Source organism: Mycteria americana, chromosome 7, assembly GCF_035582795.1.
Source record: "Mycteria americana isolate JAX WOST 10 ecotype Jacksonville Zoo and Gardens chromosome 7, USCA_MyAme_1.0, whole genome shotgun sequence".
Lineage (NCBI taxonomy): Eukaryota > Metazoa > Chordata > Aves > Ciconiiformes > Ciconiidae > Mycteria > Mycteria americana.
Window position 1 is genome coordinate 27,818,476 of NC_134371.1, and position 25,203 is coordinate 27,843,678.

A 25,203-nucleotide genomic window follows, 5' to 3' on the forward strand; every position below is an offset into this window, starting at 1 on the left:
TTTGAATTTGTCAGATAGCTTTTACTGAGCAAAAGAGTTGAGGAGGAACTTTGTTGAGCTGCTAGGAGCGGTAGCAACAGTCCATCAGCCCAGATGCCTGATGGTTAGGATGCTGACACGCAAATGTGCAGTGCAGAACAGCTGCAGAATATGGAAATGCTCCATGTGTAATACTCTACATCATGGTGGCTTGGACCAGGTCTGTCAGCCATCTTCCCCCTGTGCTTTGCCAGCTTGTCTAAAGACTGTCCTGGAGGACGTGCTTTTAGGGATGAGGAAACAGCTCAGTCCCAAATGGTCTTATCCCACTAGGATTACCAATAGCACTGTCTGTTAGTGCCAGCTCTAGCTATTTTTATTTATTAATTTATTTTTATGAAATAGGAGTCTGCGTGCTATATTTCTTTTAGGTATAAGGTCAGATGGGAATGGGCTTTAATGAAAAAGAGGAACTAAGAGGTGAGAGTCACTGTACTCTGTCACCTATCGTGTGATTAGGCTGATGGCCAGAAATAACTCTGAGGCTAGCAAAGACTTGCCTGTGCTGTCAGATTGGGATCAGAGTTAACACAGCCCTTCCTCCCCTACAGAATATTTTGAAGAAAGTGGAAGAGAAGTCTGACAGGGAAACCACTGCCCTGGACGCACACAAAGAGCTGGAAACAGTAAGTTTGATTGAGCTAACTGCAGTCCATTAAGATTAAACCATTGTGCTCATTTCTCTCCCCCAGAAAAGACCTACAAACTATATTCACTCCTGGAGCTGTCCCTTTGAATCCTGTCACTGTGTTTCAAGAGTAATTTTTTTTTTTAAAAGTCTTCCTTGCTCTCAAAGATGGACTAATCCAGCAGCAGTTAGATGTCATGAGGAATCCCTTGCTAACAACACATGTGTATGTTTCCACTGTAGGAAAGGGCAGAGAGAATGTTTTCCCTTGGGGTCTTCAGGAATACAAAATGTTTTTGCAGATACCTGAAGGTGATAGATCCCACTGAAAGATGTAATTAGCTGCAACAGGCAGCAGAGTACAACTGTGTCAGGTTTCCTCCAATACAGCACACTTCTTCCTCTGACCTAGAATAACGGTTTCTTAATGAAGTACTCAAGTCTGCTTTTAGCCCTCTTCCCTGAAGCTGGTAAGTAGGTGTGGTGTTCAGTTGTGCTAGTTACTGCTGTGTACAAAACACCAGGAAGGCATTGGGATGTTTTCCATCCGGACTGTTCCTGACACAGTCAGACAGGGCGATCCTACCTCCAGGCTACATATCCGAATGATCTGCACATAGCTGGCAGCTACATGGGCTGCGACAGAGTGTTTGCACCCTTCTCCATCAGAAGCTTGGAACACCTCTTGCATCCTGAAGTTCAGTATAAGTATTTGAAGTTGAAAACTGTGCTAGAACGTCAGCTTGAGGATACAGTTGCAGCTTCTGAATGAAATACTAGAACAAAATGGGCTCTTGGATTTGCCCTGAACTAGTCTAGGAAGTGTACACTTTGGAGATCACTAGGGATAAAGACAGAGACCTTAGCAGTGAAGAATGTTCTGCATTAGTTAGTACTTGCAGAATACCTCATGATGTACCTGATAGCCAGTTGGTTTTCCATTGGTCAAAAGCCTGAGGAAAGCTGTTCCTGTAGTATGTGGATGACTACAACTGCTGATGGAAAAATGCTCTTTTTATATTCAGCTGTCAGTGACTCGTGATCAATTTCATAACTCCCTTTGCGTGATTACTTATCTGAAAATGTTTGTTTAGATGCCTAATGTCCAGCTAGGTGCAGGCATCACAACTGAGACCATCTGGTGCTTATTTTCTGTATAGGTATCCTATCTGATAGGTAGGAGCTGATCACTGTTTCAGTTGCTGATATTCTGGTGGATTTTTAGTAGCAAAAACAGAGCACAAAGTGGAGCTTGTTCTCCAACATAAAATTTTTCTACCTAGCCAGTTCTCAAGAGAGTTGCTCCTTATGAAACAGGCAGTGGCATCTAGGTTAAGGTCCTTGTAATAGGGTAGTGCCTGCACATTGGTTGTGGTTTTTCAGTTAAAAGTTTGTACTCAGAACACAGCTGGGCTCTGTATGATGAACATCTCTTTCCCTGGGACATTTCATAGCCTTGGCATCTGGTGCTGCTTGGCAGAACCACAGCATTTGCATCTTCAAAATGAGGATCTTTGGCTTCATTCTCTTCTTGAATGTGATACTGCCTGTGTACTCGTTTCAAGTGTTGGGGACAAGAAAGATGAGATACGTGGTGTGTCAGGATCTGGCAAAGGAGCTGTTCCCTTTGCTGTGCAACCAGGAGTGTTGCTTAATGCTGTCTGTTTCAGTAACTGAATGCAGCCATCTAACATGTCCTCTGATAGTCCAGCTATAACATTCAGCTATAACTTCCAGCTATAACATCTTCTGGGTGTTTTGGGTTTTTTTTTGTTGTTTTTTCTTTCTTTCTTTTTTCTTTTCTTTTTCATGTGAATACAGTGCTGATAGAAGAGCTTGGCTTGGTCAGTTCCTGTTACAGCAGGGCACTTACCCTGTCATGGTCAGGCCTTTCTGTGCTGTCTGTCATCACTTACCTGCTTAAGGCCAGTGGAGGCAAATCTTTCTACTCTCCTTTTCCCAGGTGGTGAAAGCATGTAATGAAGGTGTCAGGAAGATGAGCCGAACAGAGCAGATGATCAGCATCCAGAAGAAACTGGAATTCAAGATCAAGGTATGAGCATAGGCTGGTGACCCTTTGCAGACAGCAAACAGCATCCAGGTGTTGTGCACACATACATGGCAGTAGTAACCTAGTTGCACTCCTTTTAGTGAGTGTTCAGTGGTGACCTGGTCCATGCTGTCCCCCTCCAAAGCCTTTGAAGGGGATGCTGCTGCTGCAGGCACTGCATCCGTGCATGTGATCTCTGTGCACGCGTGCTGCAGAGGCCGGGGGCAGCACTGAGGCCAGCATGTTGTGCGTGTACGCAGATGTGACACGCTGGCACCAAACCACCTGTGCACAGTGGGCGGCTCCTGCTCCAGCACTCAGTTCTGGCTCTTCCCTCTCACCTCTCTTCAAAATGCAGGTCAGCTTTCAGCTATTATTTTACATTACAAATGACATTAAAGGAAAATGAAAGCTCCAAAGCAAAACACTTCAAAGCTGGAAAATACCAAAACAAAGACTGTCCCACCATTTTAATTCATCCCTGCGTTTATGCATTATGTACAGTCTCTAATTACCTGCTGATGATCTATTTTGGCTCCACTCAGGGAATGACTGAATTTAGAGGTGTCTGACCAGATCTCATTTAATACATGCCATGAAACTCCAGTGCTGAGTATAAAGTTGCCAATTCTTTTCTTGAGTGCTATGGAGATGCTTCTCAGATCTGTCTGCTTCGCAAACTTTAAGGAGAATATTTAGCTTCCCAGCAACCTTTTTATGTACCTTTGCATTTGGGAAGCCACAGTGGGTGCCCAAAAATTTGATTTTCCAGAGCACTTTACCAGTGTGTCAGGGCTAGTCCACAGGACAGCAGTAGATTGAGGTAGCCACAAGACTGCCTTCATCTCTTGTAAAGCGGAGGCTGTAATGACAGGCAGGAGCTGGAGCAGGTCTGCCTTGAGCACTGGCACAGGCAGGGCTCCTCTGGTGAAAAGAGTGTAAGAGTGTGGAAAGAAAGACTGTGCTACCATGCATGTGTCGAACACAGGGAGGGAGTGAAAGTGGAAAGAGTAGCAGTTATGCAGATATTTTCCAATATTTCAGTCATTTGACTGGAAGCATAGTTTTCTTCTAATATAAGATGTGCTTTGTTCTGGGCTTCTTTTTTTTAACAAAATGTGTGGTAAAACTCTAGCAGAAGTGCTGTTGTGGCTGTGTGGACAGCATCTCCTCCTGGCTGGGACAGACCCAACCAGTGAGAACCCATTTAACCTGGGGTTTTTTGTAGCCAAAAGGCCAAATACACGTTTTTGAAAGTCAGTCTCTCTGGCCAGAAGGCACTTGGCACTCCAGCATCGCCATCCTTGAGTGTTTGTTCATTCTTGGGCCCCTGCTGTGTCCCTGTCCAAGCTCTATTACACTCTGTGCCGGGCTGCGGTGTGGATGGCAGAGCACACTGCCCTCTCTGTCCAGCTCTGCTCCATCCTCTGCAGTGCAAGTTGTGGTGATGGGAGCTCACTACCCTTCCTTCTGCATCTCCTGTTGCTTGCAGCATCTCGACCACATAAGCTCATGGGTTTTTGCTGCTTTCCTGATCTTTGCCATCTTTTCCTCACTTCTAGTCTGTGCCCATCATCTCTCACTCCCGCTGGCTGCTGAAGCAGGGGGAATTGCAGCAAATGAATGGTCCAAAGACATCACGAACACTTCGCACCAAGAAACTCTTCAGAGAAATCTACTTGTTTCTTTTCAATGATCTGCTGGTAATTTGCCGGCAAATTCCTGGGTGAGTGCAAAATTCAGGTAGTACGCGGGGCACTTCATTAGTCCTATTTGCCCCTGGGTTTATCCAAGCTGTGATGCTGTGCCCCCGTCCTGTCCCCCAGGCACAGGGAGGGCACCCTGGCCTGACCTGTACACCCCCCTCCAGCAGTCACTTTGCCTTTGAGCGCGGTTGACTCTTCATGGGTGGCACAGGTCTCTCCAGCTGAAAATTTATGGCAAACAGGATGTGAACAGATTCCAGGCCAGGTCTCCCAGCAGGGTAAGCAAGCATGTATCCACCAGTTTCTGCAGAGTGGCAGTGAGCTACATCAACTGGTGGGCTGACCCAGGAGGCCTGTCTTCCTGTCGAGAAGTGATTTTTGACTCATCACTGCCTGGAGAACAGACTTAGTCAGTTAAAATTCTAAGAAAGCAGGCTAGAAAATTTGAGCAGCAGGGAGGGGTATACATTTAGGCCTGAGGCTAGTGGTTATATTTGACATGGTGTAGCCTGCCTCAGGAGGAGGAGAATGTCATCATGCTTAGGACTATGTCTTGTGCAACTAGACACTAGTGAAATACAGCAGCACAAACAGACGGGTCCCAGAGAACAGCACGTTCTTTGTAGCATTAACTAGACTCACCGGTAGAGAGCATCTCACTAGTCCAACGTTTCTAATAAACATGTCGCCGCAGTGTCTGTACGCCTGGAAATATTTTGCTTCTGCGGCAGCTTGTATCCAGAAAACACAGAGGCATTTTACAAATAGGAATGAATTAAGCCTCACAGTCCCCTTTGAGGGAGCACCGTCTGTGTTCTGTACATGGGGAGCTCAGACAGAGCAAGCAACTTGTTCTAGGCCATGTGGGATGCCTAAGGCAGAGCAAGGAGAAGGTCTCCTGCTTTGCGGTGGGTTTTCATAGCCACCCACTCATCCCTTCCCACAGCAGGGCATCTTTTATCCTCCTGGTATGCAGAGGTTCCTGGTCTGTGTCCCCAGTACAGTTCTGGGTGGCTGAAGCCGGAGTCTCCTGGGATAACTGCAGTTTTTCCTATTCCTCTAACCTCTCCCAGGGACAAGTACCAAGTGTTTGACTCGGCTCCCCGGGGGCTTCTTCGGGTAGAGGAGTTAGAAGACCAGGGGCAGAGTTTGGCCAACGTCTTCATCTTGAGGCTGCTGGAGAATGCAGATGACCGGGAGGCCAGCTACATGCTGAAGGCATCGTCCCAGTGAGTACAAGTCGCCCTGCCAGCACTCAGCACTGCTCTGTCCCTACACCCACGCAAGGGCAGCACCTTGCCTGCATGGGAGCCAGCTCTCTGGGCTTACCAGGGTCAGGCAGGCAGAGGTCCCACTGCTGCAGCTGGGCTGGCCCTACAAACCTCTCTGCCCAGCATCGCTCTCCCAAGGCCGCCTTCAGTCTCTCCTACTGAAAGGCACTAGTGAACTAGGCAGGTTTCTCTCCTGTATGGTGTATTTGTAGTATACGGGGTGGGAGATGGACAGGCACTTTGTATTCAGGGACAGAAAGGTCAGAAATCAGCCCTGGCACAGGAGCCTCACTGATTTACAGCCCGCAGCATATTCAGAAAGTAAAAGCAAGTAGGATGTACACTGCGCACACGCCAGCAGCTCAGCTGGCTCACTCGCAAAGATCAAGGCCATGCCTGACCAGCCCTGTGAAGCAAAGTGGCTCCTGCTTGTGGGCAAAGGTGGAGAAGAGGCCTCTTCCTCAGCGCCTTCCACAGTCAATGCCGATCGTGCGCAGCCCTTCTGCTGCTGGGGGCCTCCTTGTATCCCTGGGTACAGGGTTTTTTGGCTCACTGATTTTTCACTTCAGACTCCAACAAGCTCAGACTGGGCAAATGATTCAGCTGTGCTAACACAGACCTGATTGTTTTGGAGCTCAAGGCATGGCTTTCTCATTGACTCAAGCCTTACCAGGCCCACATTTTCTAGGCACGGTATCTGTGCTATTACAGGTGCACGCATCCCACCAGTTAAACAGCTACTAGAGATGATGCGCACCGCCAGCTTGATGTTACTTTGCTGTCAGTAGGCCAGCGTTCGACACCCATATCCCTTAACAGACACCAGCCCCACCTGGGACCACGTCCTGCTGCAGCCACAGGGGTTACACCCTGACCCCCCCAGCACAGTGCAGCACCGGCATCAGGAAGATGAGCCCCCAGCGCAGTGAGCAACTGCACCTTCTCCCCAGAGACACAACTGCAGCTTTGCTGTACTGAAAATAGAGATGTCAGTCATGTTATGCAGGGCAAACGCACATTTTGACGTCTGTGAGACTTAGCTGTGCAGAGAACGATAAACGAGGCCAGGGTTTGCCTCAGCTCAGGGGAGGCAATTGCAGTTCTGTGCTTCTGCATCCTGTCCTATCTTCTAGAGGGCCACAATGAGTATGCGATCCAGCACACGGCTTACCAACAGGTCTTGTGCACTGAAATGTGATGTAGCAACTGCTGAAAGCTGCTGTTCCAGTGCTCCAGGGATGATCAGGGCAGTACTGGGCACAAACTGGAAAACTGAAGAATTAGAAGAGATAAGTGGGTGCCAGAGACTGCTGCATCTGTTCCACAGCTCTTGCAGCATTGCCCAGCTCTGAACCCATATGGCAACGATGACCTGCTTGGTGGCAGCTTGCAGCTAATGCCCTGGCTGGGCTCTGCCAGGAGCTGGCAGTACGTTTGGACACAGCTGGTCGCAGGGGCAGGACTAGAGCGCAGGTGGGCCCCTCGCAGGCTGAGAGGAGCTGGGGGCAAGGTCAGCCTGCAGATAGGGCCACGAGCACGGCAAGACCCTTGGTTTGATCTCTGTGTGCCAACCCCTCAGTGCACAGAGCCGTCGTTCTGCAGCTGCAGGTGTTTTGACTGGTCCTTGGCATCGTGCTTCAGCCCTGAAGCACAAGGTATTCCCAGCCCTGCAGATCAGTCTGCCGGCACTAGTCCTTTGCGTCTCCCTTTTAGGCCCTCCTCCTCCCAGAAGACACTCTGGTGGCTTTAGATGTGTGTCAAATTCAGGCTTTAAAACTACCATCCGAGAAGGTAGAAAGTTCTGGCTCCCTTGGGGCCGGGAGCACAGCTGGTCCTCCAGGCAGGAGCTGGAGCCTGTGAAGATGAACTACCCTGTTTCCAAGCGGGGCTGAGGGAAGCCTCGAGGGAGCGCCAGGCCTGGGGCTTCTCTAGCACCTGCGAAATCTTCACCCTCCTGCTGCAGGCCCAGGTTTTGCATAACAGCGTGCTGGATCTGGCGACGTGTTCGCACGGGTCTCTCGTCTCATCCACTGCCAAGCAAGGCGTACCCTTGGTATGCCGCAGCGTTTGTCTGCAAGTGAATTAATCAGCTCTGCCCTTTAAACGTTCCCGCACAGCAGATGTGGGAATAAATGGTTCCTCTAACTGCTTTTCTTCAGGAAAAACTGCTCCTATTGACCCAGCCCACCCAGGAGCTGCCTTTGCTGGTTAGAGCTCAGGGGATGCCAGGCCCCCCGCCCTGCTGCTGGCTCTCTGAAGCCGTGCTGCTCCCCAAAGGGGGATCCTGCTGCTTGTGGGGACAGCCAGCCCGGTGGCCCTGCAGCAAGCCAGGCCCGTGCAGCAGGGCCCAGGGCACTGTGGCATGTGTGACATCCCAACCAGTGTGTGCAAGAGGCAGGCTCAGCATCACCAGTGAGTCCAGGACCCCGGGGGGGCAGGCAGGAAGGGGCCGTGAGAGGAGAAATTAGGAGCCATGGGCTGGCTGGGCAGGAGAGCTGGGCTCCCTACAACTGTCTCATGCTCATGGCCTCGGTTTGTCTCCCCTATCCAGGAGCGAAATGAAGCGCTGGATGATATCACTGGCCCCGAACCGGAGAACCAAGTTTGTTTCATTTACATCCAGACTTGTTGGTAAGAGACACAGCATGGGAGCCAGGAGCTTTTCACCCCTACCCCAGGGCACCTTATTCTGCCCTGATCTCAGTCCAGCCCCAGGCCTGGGGCCTCTGCCAAAGCTGAACCCTCTCCCTGGGCTCCCCTTACGTTTCCACCATCAATACCCACTTGCCTCTGGGCCTGGCGCTGACCCTGACCTTGCTCCCCTCCAACCTGGGCTGGGCTGCACCAGAACTCTCCCTGCCACCCAAGCTGCTCATGGGTGGCACTGCGGTGGTGATGTGTACCCGGCTCCCTTCACCACAGAGATGCTCCCCTGGTCCCTGTGGCTGAGGCACCCCTTGGCCTCCACGGGGTTTCTTACCAGGTCAGAGGGACCATTCGCAGAGCTCGCGGTGCTACACCCACCCGAGCGGGCTCCGTCCCAGTCCATCCCTCACTCTCGCCCTGTTCCCTGGCAGACTGCCCGCAGATCCAGTGTGTCCATCCATACGTGGCCCAGCAGCCAGATGAGCTGTCCTTAGAGCTGGCTGACGTCCTCAACATCCTGGACAAGACAGACGATGGTACAGGGGACGGGATGGGGCTGGGCTGGGAGTCCCTGTGGAAGGGTGGGCTTTGCTCTAGGCAGGCGGCTGCCGAGCAGACAGGAGGGGCCCTCCGGCCAGGGAGAGACCCCAGCATCAGCATCACAGCCGAGGGAGCTCACAGCAGGAGGAGGGAGTTACTGCCTCCTCCTAACACTCAGCAAATCCAGGCTGCCTTGAGCTGTGGCAGTGCTGGCACAGCCACCCTGGCACTGGCTGTGGGCCATGGCAGGGCTGGCACAGCCACCCCACCTGTAACCCAGAGCTGTTCTTCCCTTGATGATGCTTTGCAGCCAGCCAGTCCTAGTTTCTGGGGCACACTTGTAGCTGGTGGACTCAGTCACATTGGGTCTCTGCTGGGGACCACTCCTGTGGCATCAAGGGCAGCAGAGGGCACTCAGTGGCAGCAGTGCCTGCTTTCTGCTGGCATCCCTTGAGCCAGTTATCCAAACACAGTGCTGCTCAGGCAAGCAGCCCTCCTCGCCTAGATTTACAAACTGGGTCTGCTCCAGCGCAGGCCTCTGAGCAGCTTCCAGAAAGCACTGCCAGCTCTGTAGGCTCTTTCCAGCACAACTGTCCCAGCGCAGAAGCAAGAGCCAGTCCTTCCCCATTTATGCCTGTCTCTGTTTCTGCTCAGGCTGGATATTTGGGGAGCGTCTTCACGACCAGGAGAGGGGCTGGTTCCCCAGTTCTATGGGGGAGGAGATCCTGAACCCCAAAATCCGAGCCCAGAACTTGAAGGAGTGTTTCCGGGTGCACAAGTCGGATGATAGTCAGCGGAGGAAACTGGGCAGCAGAAACCGCCAATGACTGCTGGTGTTCCCGAGCGTCTGGAGTGCCTCTGGGAGAGAGGCAGAGGACAGAGGCTGCCAGCTGGGAGGATGTGGCGGTGGTGCTGTGGGCCATGGTGCAGGACCTGGTGTGCCGGACCAGGCACACGCACCCCTGAACAAACATACTGTAGTTCCTGGGCTCCCCGCCATGCTTCCCACGGCACTGATCCTTTCCTGGAGATCAGTGCTTCGAACTGGCTAAAATAACCCTTTTCCAGATGTTCTGTAAAGCCCCAAAGAGCACGAGCCAAATGGACACAGCCCGAAGGCCAGGGGGTGCCGGCCAGCTGACCCCTGTTCCCCGTACACGTGCTAGCTAGGGGTGGCTCAGGCCGCTTGGGAAAGGCACGTGGCCACAAACGTAACTAAGCAATTAATGTCGCCCATTTTGAGCACTTAGAGCTCATCGCTAACTTTTGAGTTTGGGGCCCTCCTAAAGCGGCATCTTACAGGGGTAGAAACTGAAGCAGAGGAGCTGTCTTGCCACCTCTCACACAGCCCGTTAGCACCAGGCTGGGACGAGCCCCAGGAACTCCACCTCCCCAGTCCTGCTGTGAAGCCACTGGGCCCATTCCCATGGGCAGACCATCGATCTGCTTCCAGTCAAATGCTCTGAAATGCTCCATACCCAGCCCTGCTCCACCAGCAGCCCAACCTCGCCAGCCCTGACCCATGTCTCTGCCCGCCTGATGGCCTCAAAGCGCATCTGGGCCCTGCCCCATGGCTCACCCCTTCTTCCGCAGCCGGCATCCCTCCGCAGAGCCACTGCAGAAGCCTGGCACTGCGGCCTTTCCCGGTTGATCTGGCACTTGCGGTCTCCGCTACTCACTGCTGCCGAGGCACAGAGCAGGGTGGCTGTGCCATCGCCTCCCTGCGCACCACCACGTACCACGGGAGCACGAGCAGACCCGGGCTGCCACGCAGCAGGCAAGTGACATTACCCCAGGAGCTGTTGTCCCACCTGCTGCGGGAGGCCCAGCGATCGCTGCCTGCATGCTTGTAACCCACGCCACCCAGCTGCGCGCACAACCTGCACGCACAAACTCCCTGTACAGGCTCACCTCCGTGTATATACGCAAATCCTCTGTCGCCAGCAGAGCCGGATCACCACTCCTTCCAGCTGTGGCACTGAGCATCGCATGAAGCCCAGGGCACAGCACTGAGATCAGCCAGGGGACAGACCCACGGCAGCCGCCTGTTCAACAGCCTCACTCTGAACGGTCCCATACGTGGCCGCAGCCGAGGGCCTCTTAGCTACGGGCTGGTCCTGAGCTGCAGCCAGCGTCCATCAGGGAAATCAGTTATTTGGCATCTTTCTGTAACCCTGCAAAGGAGAGTCTTCCAGGCGCTGTGGCCTACACTGCCGTATCCTCCAGCGGTGCCACGGTTGTTCTCAAAACGGGGACGGAGAACAGCTGCCTGCCGACGGAGCCACGCACCAGCCACGCGCGCAGTGGAGGAGCACAGCCGTGCTGATGGCAGCGTGGGGAGGAAGCAGGATGCCGGGGAGCTGCTGGAGGGGCGGCTCTGGAGCGCTGCACTGGAGCTGGTCTTTGGGCCACGCGGGGCCCAGGTTACACATGGGGTGTGCAGCGTGAGGCCAGACCCAGCTGAGGGAGGGCTGGGGCTGTCTGTGCTGTCACCGCAGCCCTGGGACAGCCGGCCCGGAGTCAGCCCTGCACTGGGGGGCCTGCAGCCAGCCCCCAGGACCAAACTGGTGGGAGCCACAGAGTGAAGGGAGAGCAAAGGGGTCCCCTCCTCAGGCCTATCTTAGTGCCATCAGGTTCGCATGTGGCAACAGCCAGCAGGGCTGTGCCTGCCCCAGCCACCTGTAGCAGCTCTGGAGAGATGGCCCCCGGGCAGCTGGCACCAGCCGGAGGCTCCCGGCCACCTGCCAGCACCCAGCCCAGAGCTGGGGGCCAGGAAGGGACCACACCCTCCCATCTGGTGGCTTGAACTCATTTAATGGGGAGACCCCCAAGTCAGATCCCCCCAACAGCACCCCACAGTCAGCTTTCTGAGTACAACCAAACCTCCAGCTCAGGGTCCAGACCTTGCAGCAGCCAGGAATTCTCTATAGTGGAACCCAGAGAAGCTCCAACTCTAGAAGTCCTTGAAAGTACCTGTGGGATCAGCACATCCCAGATCCTGCAGCTTCGCAGCACAGCAGCCAGCCCAGCCCAGGCACTACAGCCCCACACACCTGCCTGGGATGTTTCTCATAGCACAGAAATGCTCCCTTACCCATCAGAAACCGCTCTTTCACTAGTGGAGGGGCTGACCCACGTTCCCCCGTGGCAGGACGCTGGTTCTTCACTGCGTTGTTCTGGGGGGAAGAGGGGCCCAGGGCTGCCATACACTGTCCCACGACCCACCGCCAAGCCCTGGGACTCACCCCAGACCCTCTTGCTCTGTTGTGACGTTTTAGGACTCCAAACCATAGGCACAGGCTGTGCCATTTTCAGGCACCAAGTGGCATCCAGTGTTATTTCCTCAGACCCAGCCCTGCACGCCTCCGTTTCAGTGGTCTCAAGTGTTGTACAGGGCCAGGCCTGGGGCCCACAAGCACGGGCTGGAGCCCCCCAGCCCCCGCCGGGCTGCCTCAGTGAACTGAGGGGAACTTCTCGTTGTCTCGTTTTTCTGTGTGATGAAATATAGCTGAGCGAGCCAGCACCAAAGCAACATGCGTGCGTCGTCTTCCTCCCCCCACAGTGACCGCTCGCCTCCTCCCCAGTCCCCTCCAGTGTGACTGGTGGGGGGTAACTGGCCCAAATGCCAGGGGTGAAAGTGGGACTGAACATGAATGTGGGGTGGGGTGAGACCAGGGAAGTATCAGGGTGGTTTATCACCAACAGAACAACCCTTCCCAAAGAAAGCTGTGCAAGGTGATGCCCAACACCGTTAACTGCCACCCAGGCAGACCAAGGGACCTGCTGCCAGCTCAAAGCCACTCCCTGCTGTAGGTCCCTCCGGACTGCGGGGGTGACACCGCCTGCTGTGGCCGAGCCCGCCAGGTCTGTGTGCGCCCAGGAGAGCTGCACGCTCAGAGCAAAGAGCACGTTGCAGCTTTGCTGCCCGGCACAGAGGCCGGAGCACCCTTTGCCGCATCCACAGCGGCATTTCTCCCCAGGGGGCCCTGGGCAGATGGGGAGCAGGAGCAGTCGAGGGCAGGAGACAGGCTGGTTGTATTACAGAAAACACTTTTATTGAGCTCAGGAGGCAGAGAACTTTCTCAGCGTGATGACGACCAAGGCCACAAGCACAGACGTACCCAGGAGGGAGGCGATGACAATGGCACCGATGGCTCCGGGCCCCAGCGAGCCTGCAGGGACAGACAACAAGGCGGCGTGAGGGCAGCAGAGCCAGTGGGTCCCAGATGGGAAGGGCTATGGGGATCACCCCCCACACCCAGCACAGCCCCAGCCTGCCCCAAGCTCCCTGCACTGGCCACAGTGGCCCCGATCCCGTGTCCCCACACAGCCGAGGTGTGGTCCTGCACACCAGTGGCATCGAGCCCTTGGGCAGGGGGCTGGAGCCAGCCACACGCCCCTTAGCCAGCTCCCGGTGACAAGGACAGCTGCCACAAAGCGGGTCTCTGGTGCTCAGCTTTCCTCTTACGCCTGGCACGGAGGGACTTGCTTGTTGCAGAACTGCATCACAACAGGCATTTGCTGTAGTTCAAGAGCCAGGGAAGGTGCTCACGCTCCCCCATTAAAGAGCTTCAGGCACGCTCTCGCCCTGGAGCCTACCTGGGCTCGAGGCGCTTCTTGCTGGTGCCTGCTGTGACGCGTCAGACCCGGGGCAGGAGGAACGGCCTCGGCAGCCCCTCGCCAGAGCAGCGTGGCTGGGGACAGGCCGACTCGGGTGGCTCAAACACCTCCTGGGAGGTGACAGGCCCACGCAGAGCGACTCCGCAGTGAGGACTTGCCTGGCCACCGTGGGAGCGACCTGCAAGCAGCCCGTCGCGCAGCCACGTACCGTCCCTGGCGTCCAGCCGGTGAAGGTGGGTGGTGTCCTCGGGCTCCAGCTCGGAGGTGTACGGGGGGAAGGCGGTGGCATCTGAGAGCCGGGCTGTGGTGGTGGCAGCATCCAAGGGGCCAGCTCCGGAGGGCAGCTCGGGGGGCTCGTTCCAGAGGGTGGGCACTGGGCCCTGCGGATACTCTGCTGGGAGACAAGCACGCACGGTCACTCGCGGGGCACGGGCGGCCCCGGCCAGGCTGCTGGTGACAACGGCAGCTAGGACAGCCACAGCTCAGCAGGGCCCAGGGCTCCAGCTGCCTGCCGAGTGCCTCGGGGCGGATGGAGGGCGACCCAAGGGCTGAGAAACCCCGTGGGGCAGAGCCCTTCTCAGAGGGCACCACCTCTGCAGGGCACCAACACCCAGAGCAGCTGAAGGCAATGCCCGTGCCCCAGGGCGAAACCACGCTGCCACAGCCTTTTGTGGCAACCTGGTGTACACACAGCACAGACGGGACAACAGGGAGCTCCCCACAACTGTGCGACCCCCGCTCACGCACAAGCAGGCCCTGCGCGAACATCCGTGGCCAGTTTGCTCGTGGATGTCTGTGGGACTGGGCTGGCAGGGGCTGTCACATTCCTGCAACAGGCAGAGGGCACCTGGCCACCCGCACTGGCCAAATTCGCAGTATCTCAGGGCCTTTCTGTCCTGCACCACCAGCCTACGTGGTGCAGGGTGCTGGAGGCACCGGCACTGCGCAGGACGCTGCTCCCCCCACATAGGAGCCCCAGAGCCTCGACTTCCCTCTGCCCCACCTCCACACCGTGCCGGGGAGATGAAAGCCAGGCCGGGCTCTGTTTGATGTTACCATTCACCTCCTGCTATTTCTTCCCCCTGTGGGGTCGGGGACCAAACCAGAGAGCCCTCCCTGTCTGCGTGTGGCTGAGCTGAGCGCTCCCCGTCAATGCCCGTCTTGTTCAGGTGGGCTGCGATGGGAGCAGGAGACATTCCACAGCTCCCTGCCGAAACCACTGGGAATGTCGCACTGGGATGGGGAAAAAAAGGAGGGGGGGGGAAACCTAACAGCATCCAGTGCCAGGGCCCACCTGAACTGACACGATGGTTATCTGGGCTGGGAAAAAGGGCGGCAGAGGAGCCGGAGCAAACAGCCTGGGCTCCCTCAGGCAAAGCACAGAGGTGTCCCCAGGCACCCCGGCTCTGGCACGGGGTGTCTCGGTGTACCGGGGTACTCGGGCAGCAGGCACTTTGTGGGAGAGCAGCGCTGAAGAATCGACACTAACGGGCTCCACCACACTTTGTTCTCCCATAGGAGCGCTGCATCAAAAGCAACAGGAGGGCCAACACCAAAACACCCACGCCTTTGCTGCCTGTGCAAACCCACTGCTAGGGTTCACCACAGGGCTCACATCAAAGAGTAGCTCCCACTGTCCCCGGAGCCACGCGAGGCTGCCTGCAGACTCAGGAACACAACAGGTTCTAGACTAGTTTTGGAAGGTCCTTCTACAGCCATAAAAGCTACAGGATTTTCAGCGAGACAGCTGCCAGGTTTAACTCTGGCCCCGTGAGCAATGACAGAGACAAGTAAGTGCCCAGTTTGAGGCCTGTGCCAGTTCAGTCAGGCAGTGGCACCAGCACACTCTGGCTGGCTGACCCACCCTGGGGAGAAGCTGGGAGCAGCAGCAAGCACCATGTCCTCACACGCTTGGTACATCTGTGGTCACAGCGTCAGAGGTGGCATCGAGGGTTGCCGGTATGAGCACACGAGAGGTTTGAGCTCCACGAGGGCTCCCCAGAAACACCCGAGCCCTTTGCAGGGCCCTTCCCAACCTGTCCTGCAAAACCAACCAGCAGAGCTGGAAACTTGCATCTCATCCGGAGGCTCTTCCAGAAAGAGCCATTCCCAGTGGACCTCTCCTATAAATCCTGTGGTTTAGCTACCAGAGGACAGATCAGGAGGAAATACAGAATTTAGTGGGTAAATGTAGTTAAAACAACAGGGAAAGGAACCAAGCAGAGCTAAGGCTATTTAGTTAGCAATGGTGGCATTAGGAAGCTGTTGGTTTAGGCACAGACCAAACGTACATAACGCTTTTGAAGCCCCGGTTCCAGGCTGCTTTGGCAGGTGGAGAAACTCCACACAGAAGAGCTACGCTCCAGCTACAACCTTCCCGACTGTGTCAACACCCCCAGGGCCAGCACCAACACTGCAGCCGTTCCCATCTGGCAAGAGAACACCACGCTGGGAGGACATCGTTGTTGCATTTCCCAAGAATGTTTTTCTCTCCAAAGCCAAAAGAGCTGGGTGTACCCCTCGCATCTGACCGGGGGAAAGGCGTTAGCTCAGATGATCTATAACAGATGCGGGCACCGTCCAGGGAGGCTGTAGGACCTGGACAGGGTCTTCCCAGCTCCCTGCTCTCAAAGGGACAAGGAGGGAGCGCTACCCCGCTTCCGACCGCAGTGCAAAGGCTCTTTTTCTAACCAGACCCACAGGTCCCAGAAAGTCTCTCCTGTCCCCGGTGCATCTAATTCCTGAAAAATTTATTGCAGCTCTCTAAGCAGGGCGCAGAGCTTATTTTTGATAGCCAAGTAAAGAGGAAATGGTCTAATTTGTTTACGATCTCAGTGATTTTTAAGACCTGGATAGAGTCCTGGATGGCTTCTGGATACGTATTTCGTTAATTCTCCTTATCTGATTAAAACATGCTTTCGGTTCACCCTCACAGAAAGGGCAGAGTGTGCTAAACATGCGTTTTCTGTCCTAAGTTCTTGCGGTTTTACCTTAATGGCGCTTCGACCAAGGGAAACACAACTCCTTTCAGTCGGGTCTAGTGCCTCACTAACAGGAGTTGTCAGCTCAGAAGCAGCAGCAGTCGTGCACACGCATACAGTGAAATACTTGCATACGAACATCACCAAGAGCCGGGGCTTACTGCTGGGTCTCCTCTTCGGGTCCTGCACCTCGATGCTGCTAAAGCAGATGCCGAGAGCCCTGCAGCAGGCACACAGGGTGGGGGAACGCAAACCCAAATGCAAGCACCATCCCCAGAGAAAGCTCCCAGCAGGCAGGTCTCTCCAGAGCAAACTGCTGCAGCCTGGGAGAGTGCGTGTTTGCAACGAGCACTTTTCTTTCCAAGACTCGCCTTTGATTTTCCCTCCTAAACTAACAGCTTGTGTCCTCACATGCCTCCATTCCTGCCCATCTGAGAAGCCCAACCATCCATCCAACTACCCCCACACATCCAGCAGGTTTCTTTAACAACCGGAGAAGTCACACCTGCTCCCCTCTGCAGTACCCCGACAGTCCCAGTGAGCATCAGCCACGCTGCCGCTGGCTGAGAGCAGTGGATCTCTCATGGAGCAGCATTAAATGCCACATTCCCATTTCAGTCCTCTGGTAAAGGCAAGAAAGGCGAGGGGGAAGGACAGAGCTTGTGTTAGGTGCCCAAAACCACCACACACACACACAATTAATAAGGTCTCACATGTCTCCAAGTGAGACATGAGGGCCTTTGCCGGTCGCCTGTTGGGTACACTCTGGCTGGACAGGCTCCAAGTACAGGCATGGCACCTGATTCAGCAGTTAAGTTCTCTGCTCTGCTGCCGACGTTTTGTGGGACCTCTGCAAGTCCCTCTCCCTCCTGGGCTTAGTTTCTCTGTGCACGAGCAGGAGACCAGGACTCTAAATACAATCTACAAGAGAAGCAGCACCAGAGCAGGCAGGCCTGCCCACCTGGATGGTTACCCTCATCCTGACTGAACAAGGAGGACGCGGTCTGTGTGCCCGAACGAATACCTCCGAGTGACAGCTCCAGACCCTGCGGCAGCCTTTCACAGGGAAAGGGCAAGTTACACAGGACCTCCACAGCCTTGGGGCAGGGCACAGCATTTTTCACTTGTGCAAAAAACCCAAACGCATTGCGATCTCAAGTGAGGGGGTGCAATCGAGGGTTGGAAACCAAATATCAAAGGCAAGGTAGCGCATGGTTTTCCTGTTCACCCAAGAACTTTGTAGAAATAAGGAACTACCAAGAAACACACTCAAAACGCATCATCCATCACAAGACCAGAAGTTTAACATCTGGGTGAGAGCGCCATTGCGTTAGCTGTGCTGATCCTAAGGCATCAGTCTTAGGATCGGTCCTGTCTCCAGGAAAACCCACCTGGTGCACTTGCATGGTTTGTTTGCCCTGGAACAACTCAGCAGGGGCAGCAGGTGGGCACACGGAGCAGCACAGGTGGGTAACCCCACCACTGCCAAGGCTTCGTGCCTCAGTGCTGGGTGCTCAAAAGGGAGAGAAAGCTTGACCCCATGGCACAAACGAGCTCCCCCCCAGCATTAACCCTGTCTCAGCACTGGAGCACAGACGGAGGGCAACTGCTGCTCCACAGACTACCAGTGAAATCCACTTGGTAAAAACACAGCTTGGCAGCACTTAGAGAAAGACATGGAATAATCTTAGTTATTGGGGTTTTACAGGGCAAATATGGAACCTGGAAAAAATAGACTAAAAATATTTCAGTGTTTTGGAACAGGCCAGGTGGAGGATGGCACCTCTTCCTTCCCATATGTTGACACTACGAATTGCCTTATTTCAGGGAAATAGCTATACTGCACTGCATTTTCTCCCTCTCTCCAGCACAGGTTAGTTACAGCTGAGGCCAGGAAAAGGGAAGAAAATATCAGCGTTACTACACTATAAAGAAATACACTGTGCGTTTTCTGAACGATGCAGGGACCCACCAGGGCTTCAGCAAGATCTAGAAGGGATGATGCCAAAGGCAACTTGACAAAACCGCTGTTTCCACGCTCAGTGAGAAGGAGGTGGGGTGGGCTGCCAGCACAGTGACACAGTAGCCCATACCCCAGATAGTCGGTGGCTGAAAGACTGGAAAGGTCCCTACAAGTGATAGCCCTTGAAGAAGCCAATCAAATCTCAATGATCCTTCAAGATACCCCCCCAAACAACCAGAACCTCCCCACAAGCAGACTCGGCAAGACCTCAAGGCAGGCAGATGTGGCCACCTAACATCTTCATCCCTGGAGATCAGCCACCAGTTGACCAATACTCTTCCTCGCACAAGCTGGTTTCAGCATCTCATGATCCTCACAGCCTGTCAACAGGAGATGACAATGAGACCTTCCTCCTCCATTAGGTGACAAATTTATGCTTACAGTGACAGAAATGAGTGCCTCAATAGGACACAGACACTCAGTGGTCCTGGGAAAGAGGCAAGGGCACCCTCTGTAACCTGAGCATTGCACACCGTTTCTTCAGTCACAACAGTTCACAGGACAACTTAATGGCATCCAGCTCCGCTGCTCACATCCTTTTCAGAACCTGGGGGCTTTTACTCCTTTTGTTCCACAAGGTGTTGTGTCTTCACGTTACATCCATTACAAGGAGGGGGGGAAAGGTTAAGGTTACACGCTGCTTTCTGGAGCACACTCTACCTCCAACCCAGTAACCTTAGTCAGGAGCTGATACTACTGCCAGTAATTTATAAGGAGTGTTGGTGAAGAGCAGGTTGAGTAATGGTCTACAAAGACTTGCTATAAGTCTGGACAGACCTGTTGGAACACTGCATCTTTTTAAGAAATTTGCCTGACAAAACCTATTTACTACTTCTCACATTCTAGTACTTGAACTTTAAAAACTTTCTAATATCTTTTATTCGCCTATTGTTGAGAAGACACACAAGTTGCTACAGAAAGATGTCCTTGGACAAGGTCTTCTCCTGTATGTTTTCCTTCAGCACAACATCTCCTGTTCTGCTGCTTTTTTCCCCTACATGCATTCTGATGTGCTGCTGCAGTATAAGGTATTCCCACATTAGCTCAAAACAAGGAAATTCATGAGCCCACATCAGCATTTAGATGCCAAATATATACAGGATTCAGAAGCCAAGGCCTTGCAAAGGCTTTTTACTAACTTCCACTTCACTTGGAGCTCTGAATCCATTACAAGAATTGAAACTGGTTTTGCCAATAGGGGAAAAAAAAAAAATCAACTCTTCAGAATCCTCCTGTGTTCTAGGCTTAAGTGCCACTTGGGTTTGGAGAAAGTGGAAGTGGAAAGGATTTGGGTGTGCAGAAAGTCCTTGACCTGGCTCTGTTTCCTGTTGCACCAAGATGACGTGGACAAAAAGGGTTAAAGACTTGGTTTTTTCTCCATTTCTGACAAATGGGATATTGGAAAGAGCTCAGTACCTCGGAGGAGAAATTCACACTTTCTCCAGCCACAGAGCCCTGATGACACCATCCAGGAAACCAGACTGGCTGGGCAAAAAGCCAGATCAAGGTACAAGATCCACCGGCACCCCAAAAGAGCTCTGACTGCTACACCCAGGTGGGAACCTCAACTGCCAGCGAGATCCTTCGTGTCTCGCTGAACTCCTGAGCGCTTACCTGAGGGTTCTGGTACTGGGCAGCTCTGAATCACCACTGAGATAAAACTAAACCCAACGAGGAAGGGAAGACTCATTCTGGACCTCAGGTCTGCATGGCCAGCATCACCTGCAGCCCTGTCCGAGGCAGACTCTGCTTCTGCTCACCGAGGAGGGCTTTGCTATGGAAAGTACGAGGTGCTGAGATGGGAGGGCAGCGGCTGGGTGAACTCTGAGGCCAACAACGGGCTGTCCAGCCCCAGGTAGCCACAGCAGGCACAGGGCCAGGGCAGGGATGAAAAGAGGCCTTCATAGGGAGTACAAAGGGCAGCCTGTGATGTGCGAGCACCGGGAGCTCGAGCGTGGAGCAGCGCGGAGCGTTGCGGTTCTGATGAATGTTAAATAAACTTGTTTACAGAAAGGCAGGGCTGCATGTGTACGCACGGAGACCAGAGGGCCGTCTCTGTGCCCTTCCCTTCTTTGTCTGCACAAGGCAGGAAATTTCCTTTTCTAATGGGGTGAAAAGCAGAAAAAATTCCACTGTGCACTAAAAGCCCCTGTATTAGGGATAAGTAGCTCTCCACTCCTAATGCAGCAGAAAGTCATTCTGCTTCTGGGATGGCTTACCATAAGAGGCTGGTTCCCCGATGCCTGCCTTTGAGGTAGCAGAGAACAACAAACTTAAGAGGGCTCAAGCCCCTCTAAAATGTGACTGAGAGAAAGCACGGAGTCTCTCCTACACCCCCGTATCCGAATATTGCATTCATCAGTACAAAGCTCTTCAAGCGCTACCGGCCTTGCCGCATGAGCGCGACTCACCCCGTAAAGGAATCAAGTGAACCTGGGGTATTTCACAGCAGCAAAGTGACACAGGGAGGCAGCGACAGTTCGGTACAAACCGTTGCCGCAGAGCCAAGCCGAGAGCAAGTACACAAGAAAGCTGGCAAGGCAGGAGACAGAGCAAATATGCACCGAACATTGGAAACTTAAAATAGCGTAAAAGAAATCCTAACTCGGAGAGGAAGCAGATCAAAGTTTCAGTGGAAATGAATCAATTTCTGCAGAGTGAAACAGGCTGTCACAGTTAAGAAAAGACTGGGGAAAAGTTTGGGGAAGAGCACTGCCACTGTTTCTGGGAGCATGAGCAAGCTACAAACTGAAACTGTGCACTGTACAAAATCAAAGCTCAGGGTTTGAGAAGGAAAACATCCACTTTCTAGTGCTCATTTCTTAGTTACTTTAAAAGTTTCCCAGCAAGGTGTCCTACAAAGGGAGGATCTGTGGAAATACCAGCTACAGTAATTCTGTTATTGTGCCTGCAGATGTTCCAGCTAGGTGCAGCGATACACACCCCTACCCATATGAAAGCTCCTTTAAAAATAAAATAATCTCATCTACTAGAAGGCTGGCCAGGATCTCCCTGCTAGGCAAGATGCTCAGAACAAACTGGGAGGGAACTGCGATCCAGCCTTGCTCCAGGTCTTGGAAGGCAGGACAAGAATTTGGGAAAACAAGCGCTGCGCTCTTGCCTGTTATCTTGGCCTGAGCCATCCCTTCAACAGCCTTGCCTGTGCTTAAAGCAAGAGGCTTTGAGGGAAGCAGTTCTCCATAGCAGTTTTCACCTGTACACTCAGAGCCCATCTACGGAGTTGGTCTGGAAGCCAGTTTTCCGTCATTTGTAAAACCCATCCCAGACCAGGCAGCCTTTGAGGCTGACTGTGCCCTCGGTTCCCCTCAGCCCACATAGCTGTGCTGAAAAGCGGGAGCAGATATCTGAAATTACTAGCCACCTCCTAAAAAAAAAAATAGCGCCTCACGGAATAGGTGCCCCGCACTAACCTTTCCCGTCACCTCGCTGAACTTGTCGCAGCCACGTACCTTCCCAGCGCTGCCGTCTGCCTCGGTATACCCAGCTCTAGGCAGAAACTCGAAGAGTTTAGATGCACACCTCAGCTTTTGACCAAGCTAAACGTTTTCATAGACACTTTCATATTTCTACTTACAGCAGCTGTGGTGAAGTGCTCTGCTGCAGCAGAAAGCGTAGAAGGAACTAGAAATCAGCACACATGCTTTAGCCAGAGGAAAACATTTCTTTTCACGATTGTAACTTCTCGTTACCATTAAAAGCTGACAGATAACCTGTCCCATCAGCTGCTGAGAGCACCCCGTCTACTGTTGGCTGACCTGTCTACTGATCTACTGTCACTAACGCTCACAGAGGCACTACTGCCGCTTGCTTAGGAGAAACGACAAAGGATTTTCTCCATTTTCCCCAGCAGAAACATGGTCTCAGGATGCAGAGTATGTTCTTACTCACCACCAGCCACCGATGCCAAAGCTAGTTTCCATTAATCAATTATAATTCAATAAATACTTATGGACATTTTTGGGGGAGGGAGAGGAGGTACGCAAGGAGAGAGAGGCAGGTTAGCAGAAGATGTCCCATGCTTTTGGGCTTTAAATGCAAACAAAGCTCCTTACCCGTCAGCACAGCAGGGACCAGGATGCCACACAGCGTTAGCAGGACCAGGCGAAGGACTCTGTGGTAGGGCATGGCTTCCCTCAGGAAAAGCGTCGGCAGGAATTCTTAAAACTCTTCAAAGTACGAAACAACTTGGAAGTTTCACTGGTATAATACAAACTTTGTCCAGTCAGGTAAAAAAAAAAAAGTTTCCTCCACAACAGCAAGTGGACAGAGAGAGTGCAAAGCCCAGCAGAGACTCGCTCTCTCCGACTTCTAGAGCACACCTCCTCCTGAAGGCAGCTCCACCCTCTACAAGTTGTGCCTAAAACCCCGTAGGCAGCCAAGCCGTTAGGCATCCGTCACCCTGCCAGGTCGGCGCACACACGAGCACTTGTTGGCGAGCCCTTCCCAGAGGACGCGGGGATGCTCCTGGAATGCCTTCCCTCCGGCCGGCCATCCCACGGCACGGGAAATAACACAGGAGCCATTGGGGCAGCTAACCCCGAAACCAAGCAGACTGCTCGAGGGCTTTGCTCTCTCCTCAGTGTGCAGGGCAGCGGTGGTCTTTCCAGGGTGGGCACAGCGAAAGAACAAGGGCCTCAATCTTTTGAGGCTAAAACGCTCTGAAACAGAGCCAGAGCAGCTCCGTGGCACCCTTGTTCTCTGGGTGTAACACTTACAGAGGCGGACTAGGAGCCGTGTGTGGTCTCCGCTGGCAGAACTGCCTGTTAAAATCTGGTAAGTCTTCCAGGAGTCACCTTTGTCAGGCAAGGCCAGCATCCTCCTCGGACCTGAACTGCACAGACACTACCTCCTCCTGCAACCCTCCGCCACTCTGTCCCTCCCCTCCAAGTGGGCTCGTGAAAAGTCCACAGCAGAGAAAACTGAGGTTTGTTTCAAATCACATTTGCACCGATAGAGACTTGGGAAAGGATGAAGTGTATAAAAAGGGGAACACTCCAGCTTATTGTCAGAGGACAGAAGAATTCCATTAGGATTTTTTTACGTTGATATGAGGATGAAATACTTCACCATTTCTGTTCAGAAAGATGTAATAAAGTACATGAACGCCCCCAATGTCAGTTCTTTGTGCTCAGAAAATATGACACAGGTAGTTTTGTCTTAATTTCAGATTCAGATTTTTCTGCTAAGGGATCTCTTTGCTTTTTGGTGTTCTCTGACAGGCAGCCAGATACAGTTCAGGTGTCCTTTTAAATGATTCTGCTTGCTGCAGTTCTTTGCAAAAGTGCCTGGCTGCAAGGGGAAGCAGGAAAAACAAAGAGGACTGAGCAGTGTCCCTGCAGCGAAATGAGAAGTTAGGAAGTAACCTGGTGAAATGTGCTCAAAAGAAACCTCAGACATCTCTAGCATCAAATTCAACATCATCTGTCAAACTTGGATCAAAGCCCCATTAGCTCTCCAGGTTCACATTCTGCCTGAAAAGGAGCTGGAAGTGCATAAATATATATCCACCAGCAGACACAAAGCTGTAGCTCCTATTTTTCCCATCCCTACTGATGGAAGCGACCTCCGCTACAGAAACAGGCCCTGTTTGGCACAGAAGGTGACAGGGCAGTCACCTGAGCATACAGTCTGAACATGCCAGCATCTTGCCTTTGTACTAAATACAGAAACCAGAATATTAAAATATTAAGAGCAAGATCTTCCCCAGTGGTCCATTATCTACAAATTCTCAGAAGCCGAGCAAGGTCCTTGGGGTTTGACAAATTATTGCACATTTTCCCTGCTTGCATTTCTGCATTTTCATTTAGCAATCGGCAAATTGTTCCTTTTCTGCTCCCCAGCTGAGCTGGAAATCAACAGGCTTTTGCTTATTTGTTACACAGTATAGAGTAGTCCAAAATTAGCTTGTAGAAATTAGGTCATACCATTAAAAAAAATAGAAAGTACCAGACACCTTATACACTAAAAAAAAGAAGATATTAAAACAAAGTCAAGTTACCAGCCTAAACATGTACTGTTCTCTCCCAGACATCAGCTAAACATAATGCAAAGCTACTGTAGAAGTTAGTTCTTTACTGACTTCATAGTCTTTGTGATCATGTGAATGGCAGGACATTTATCATCAACTTTTACTGGGATTTTCCCACACAAACAAGCAGCAAGCAGGGGGAAAAAAAAAAAAGGAAAACAAGATTTTTTTTTTTCTAAAAAGGGAAGCCTACAAGGTGTCCATGTGGACTTTACGTTGAGGGGAGAAATAACACCTCTCATTTAGGGAAGGGAATTGGAGTGGGTGGGGTGGTTACCAACTGGCAAAAAAAGGCTCCATGGCAGAGTGTCTGTAGTGACAGAAAACCAGCCGTGGCTTGATCTCTCCTGCATAAACATGAGCATGAATGCACGTGTTTCTCTGCAGAGAGGGGGGGGGAAATTAAAGCTTTCTTGTCAGAATTTTCCAATCTCAGCTTACTGGTGTTTATTTGAACTCTAAAATTATCAAGTAGAAAAAACCCACCGGTATTCCTCACCAGGGAAGAAATAAAGCAGCAGTTGTTGTTCCACATCCTGTGTATTTGCTTGTTGTTTCTTGATGAAAACTGATGATAGTCAAGTTTGGGGTCAGTTTTAGCACCAGGAATGATCTCAAAACTCAGCTTCGACAAAAGCAAGCAGGAAGTT

General features: G+C 52.7%; 2 protein-coding genes across 5 annotated transcripts in view; one reads left to right on the forward strand and one right to left on the reverse strand.

The window, feature by feature from the left end:
- Window positions 1–9,707, forward strand: part of NGEF (neuronal guanine nucleotide exchange factor) — a 39,382-nt gene extending 29,675 nt beyond the window's left edge. The window contains exons 9-15 of the mRNA XM_075509175.1: window positions 591–665; window positions 2,631–2,720; window positions 4,280–4,443; window positions 5,497–5,652; window positions 8,246–8,325; window positions 8,772–8,876; window positions 9,535–9,707. Of these exons, the coding sequence (XP_075365290.1) occupies window positions 591–665; window positions 2,631–2,720; window positions 4,280–4,443; window positions 5,497–5,652; window positions 8,246–8,325; window positions 8,772–8,876; window positions 9,535–9,707 (843 nt within the window). The remainder of the gene's footprint in view (window positions 1–590; window positions 666–2,630; window positions 2,721–4,279; window positions 4,444–5,496; window positions 5,653–8,245; window positions 8,326–8,771; window positions 8,877–9,534) is intronic.
- A 3,210-nt stretch (window positions 9,708–12,917) lies between these two features.
- SNORC (secondary ossification center associated regulator of chondrocyte maturation) lies at window positions 12,918–25,192 on the reverse strand. 4 transcript variants are annotated; one of them, XM_075507546.1, is made up of 4 exons: window positions 25,053–25,192; window positions 22,578–22,691; window positions 13,709–13,891; window positions 12,918–13,052 (listed from the first exon to the last, which is right to left on the reverse strand). In XM_075507546.1, the coding sequence occupies exons 2-4, from the start codon at window positions 22,648–22,650 to the stop codon at window positions 12,943–12,945; spliced, it is 366 nt and encodes a 121-aa protein (XP_075363661.1). In that variant the 5' UTR covers window positions 22,651–22,691; window positions 25,053–25,192; the 3' UTR covers window positions 12,918–12,942. The 4 variants fall into 4 exon arrangements, with proteins under 4 accessions (XP_075363661.1, XP_075363659.1, XP_075363658.1 ...); XM_075507544.1 differs by having other exon boundaries at window positions 13,709–13,894; XM_075507543.1 differs by having other exon boundaries at window positions 13,709–13,894; window positions 25,040–25,156.
- Window positions 25,193–25,203: the final 11 nt, after the last annotated feature.

Coding starts and splice junctions, on each gene's coding strand:
- SNORC (XM_075507544.1), bottom strand. CDS start 22,650: ATGCCCTACCACAGAGTCCTTCGCCTGGTCCTGCTAACGCTGTGTGGC. Junction 13,895..22,577: donor GGTCCCTGCTGTGCTGACGG/GTAAGGAGCTTT, acceptor CTTGTCTCCCAG/CAGAGTATCCGCAGGGCCCA. Junction 13,053..13,708: donor CCGGCTGGACGCCAGGGACG/GTACGTGGCTGC, acceptor CTGTCCCTGCAG/GCTCGCTGGGGCCCGGAGCC.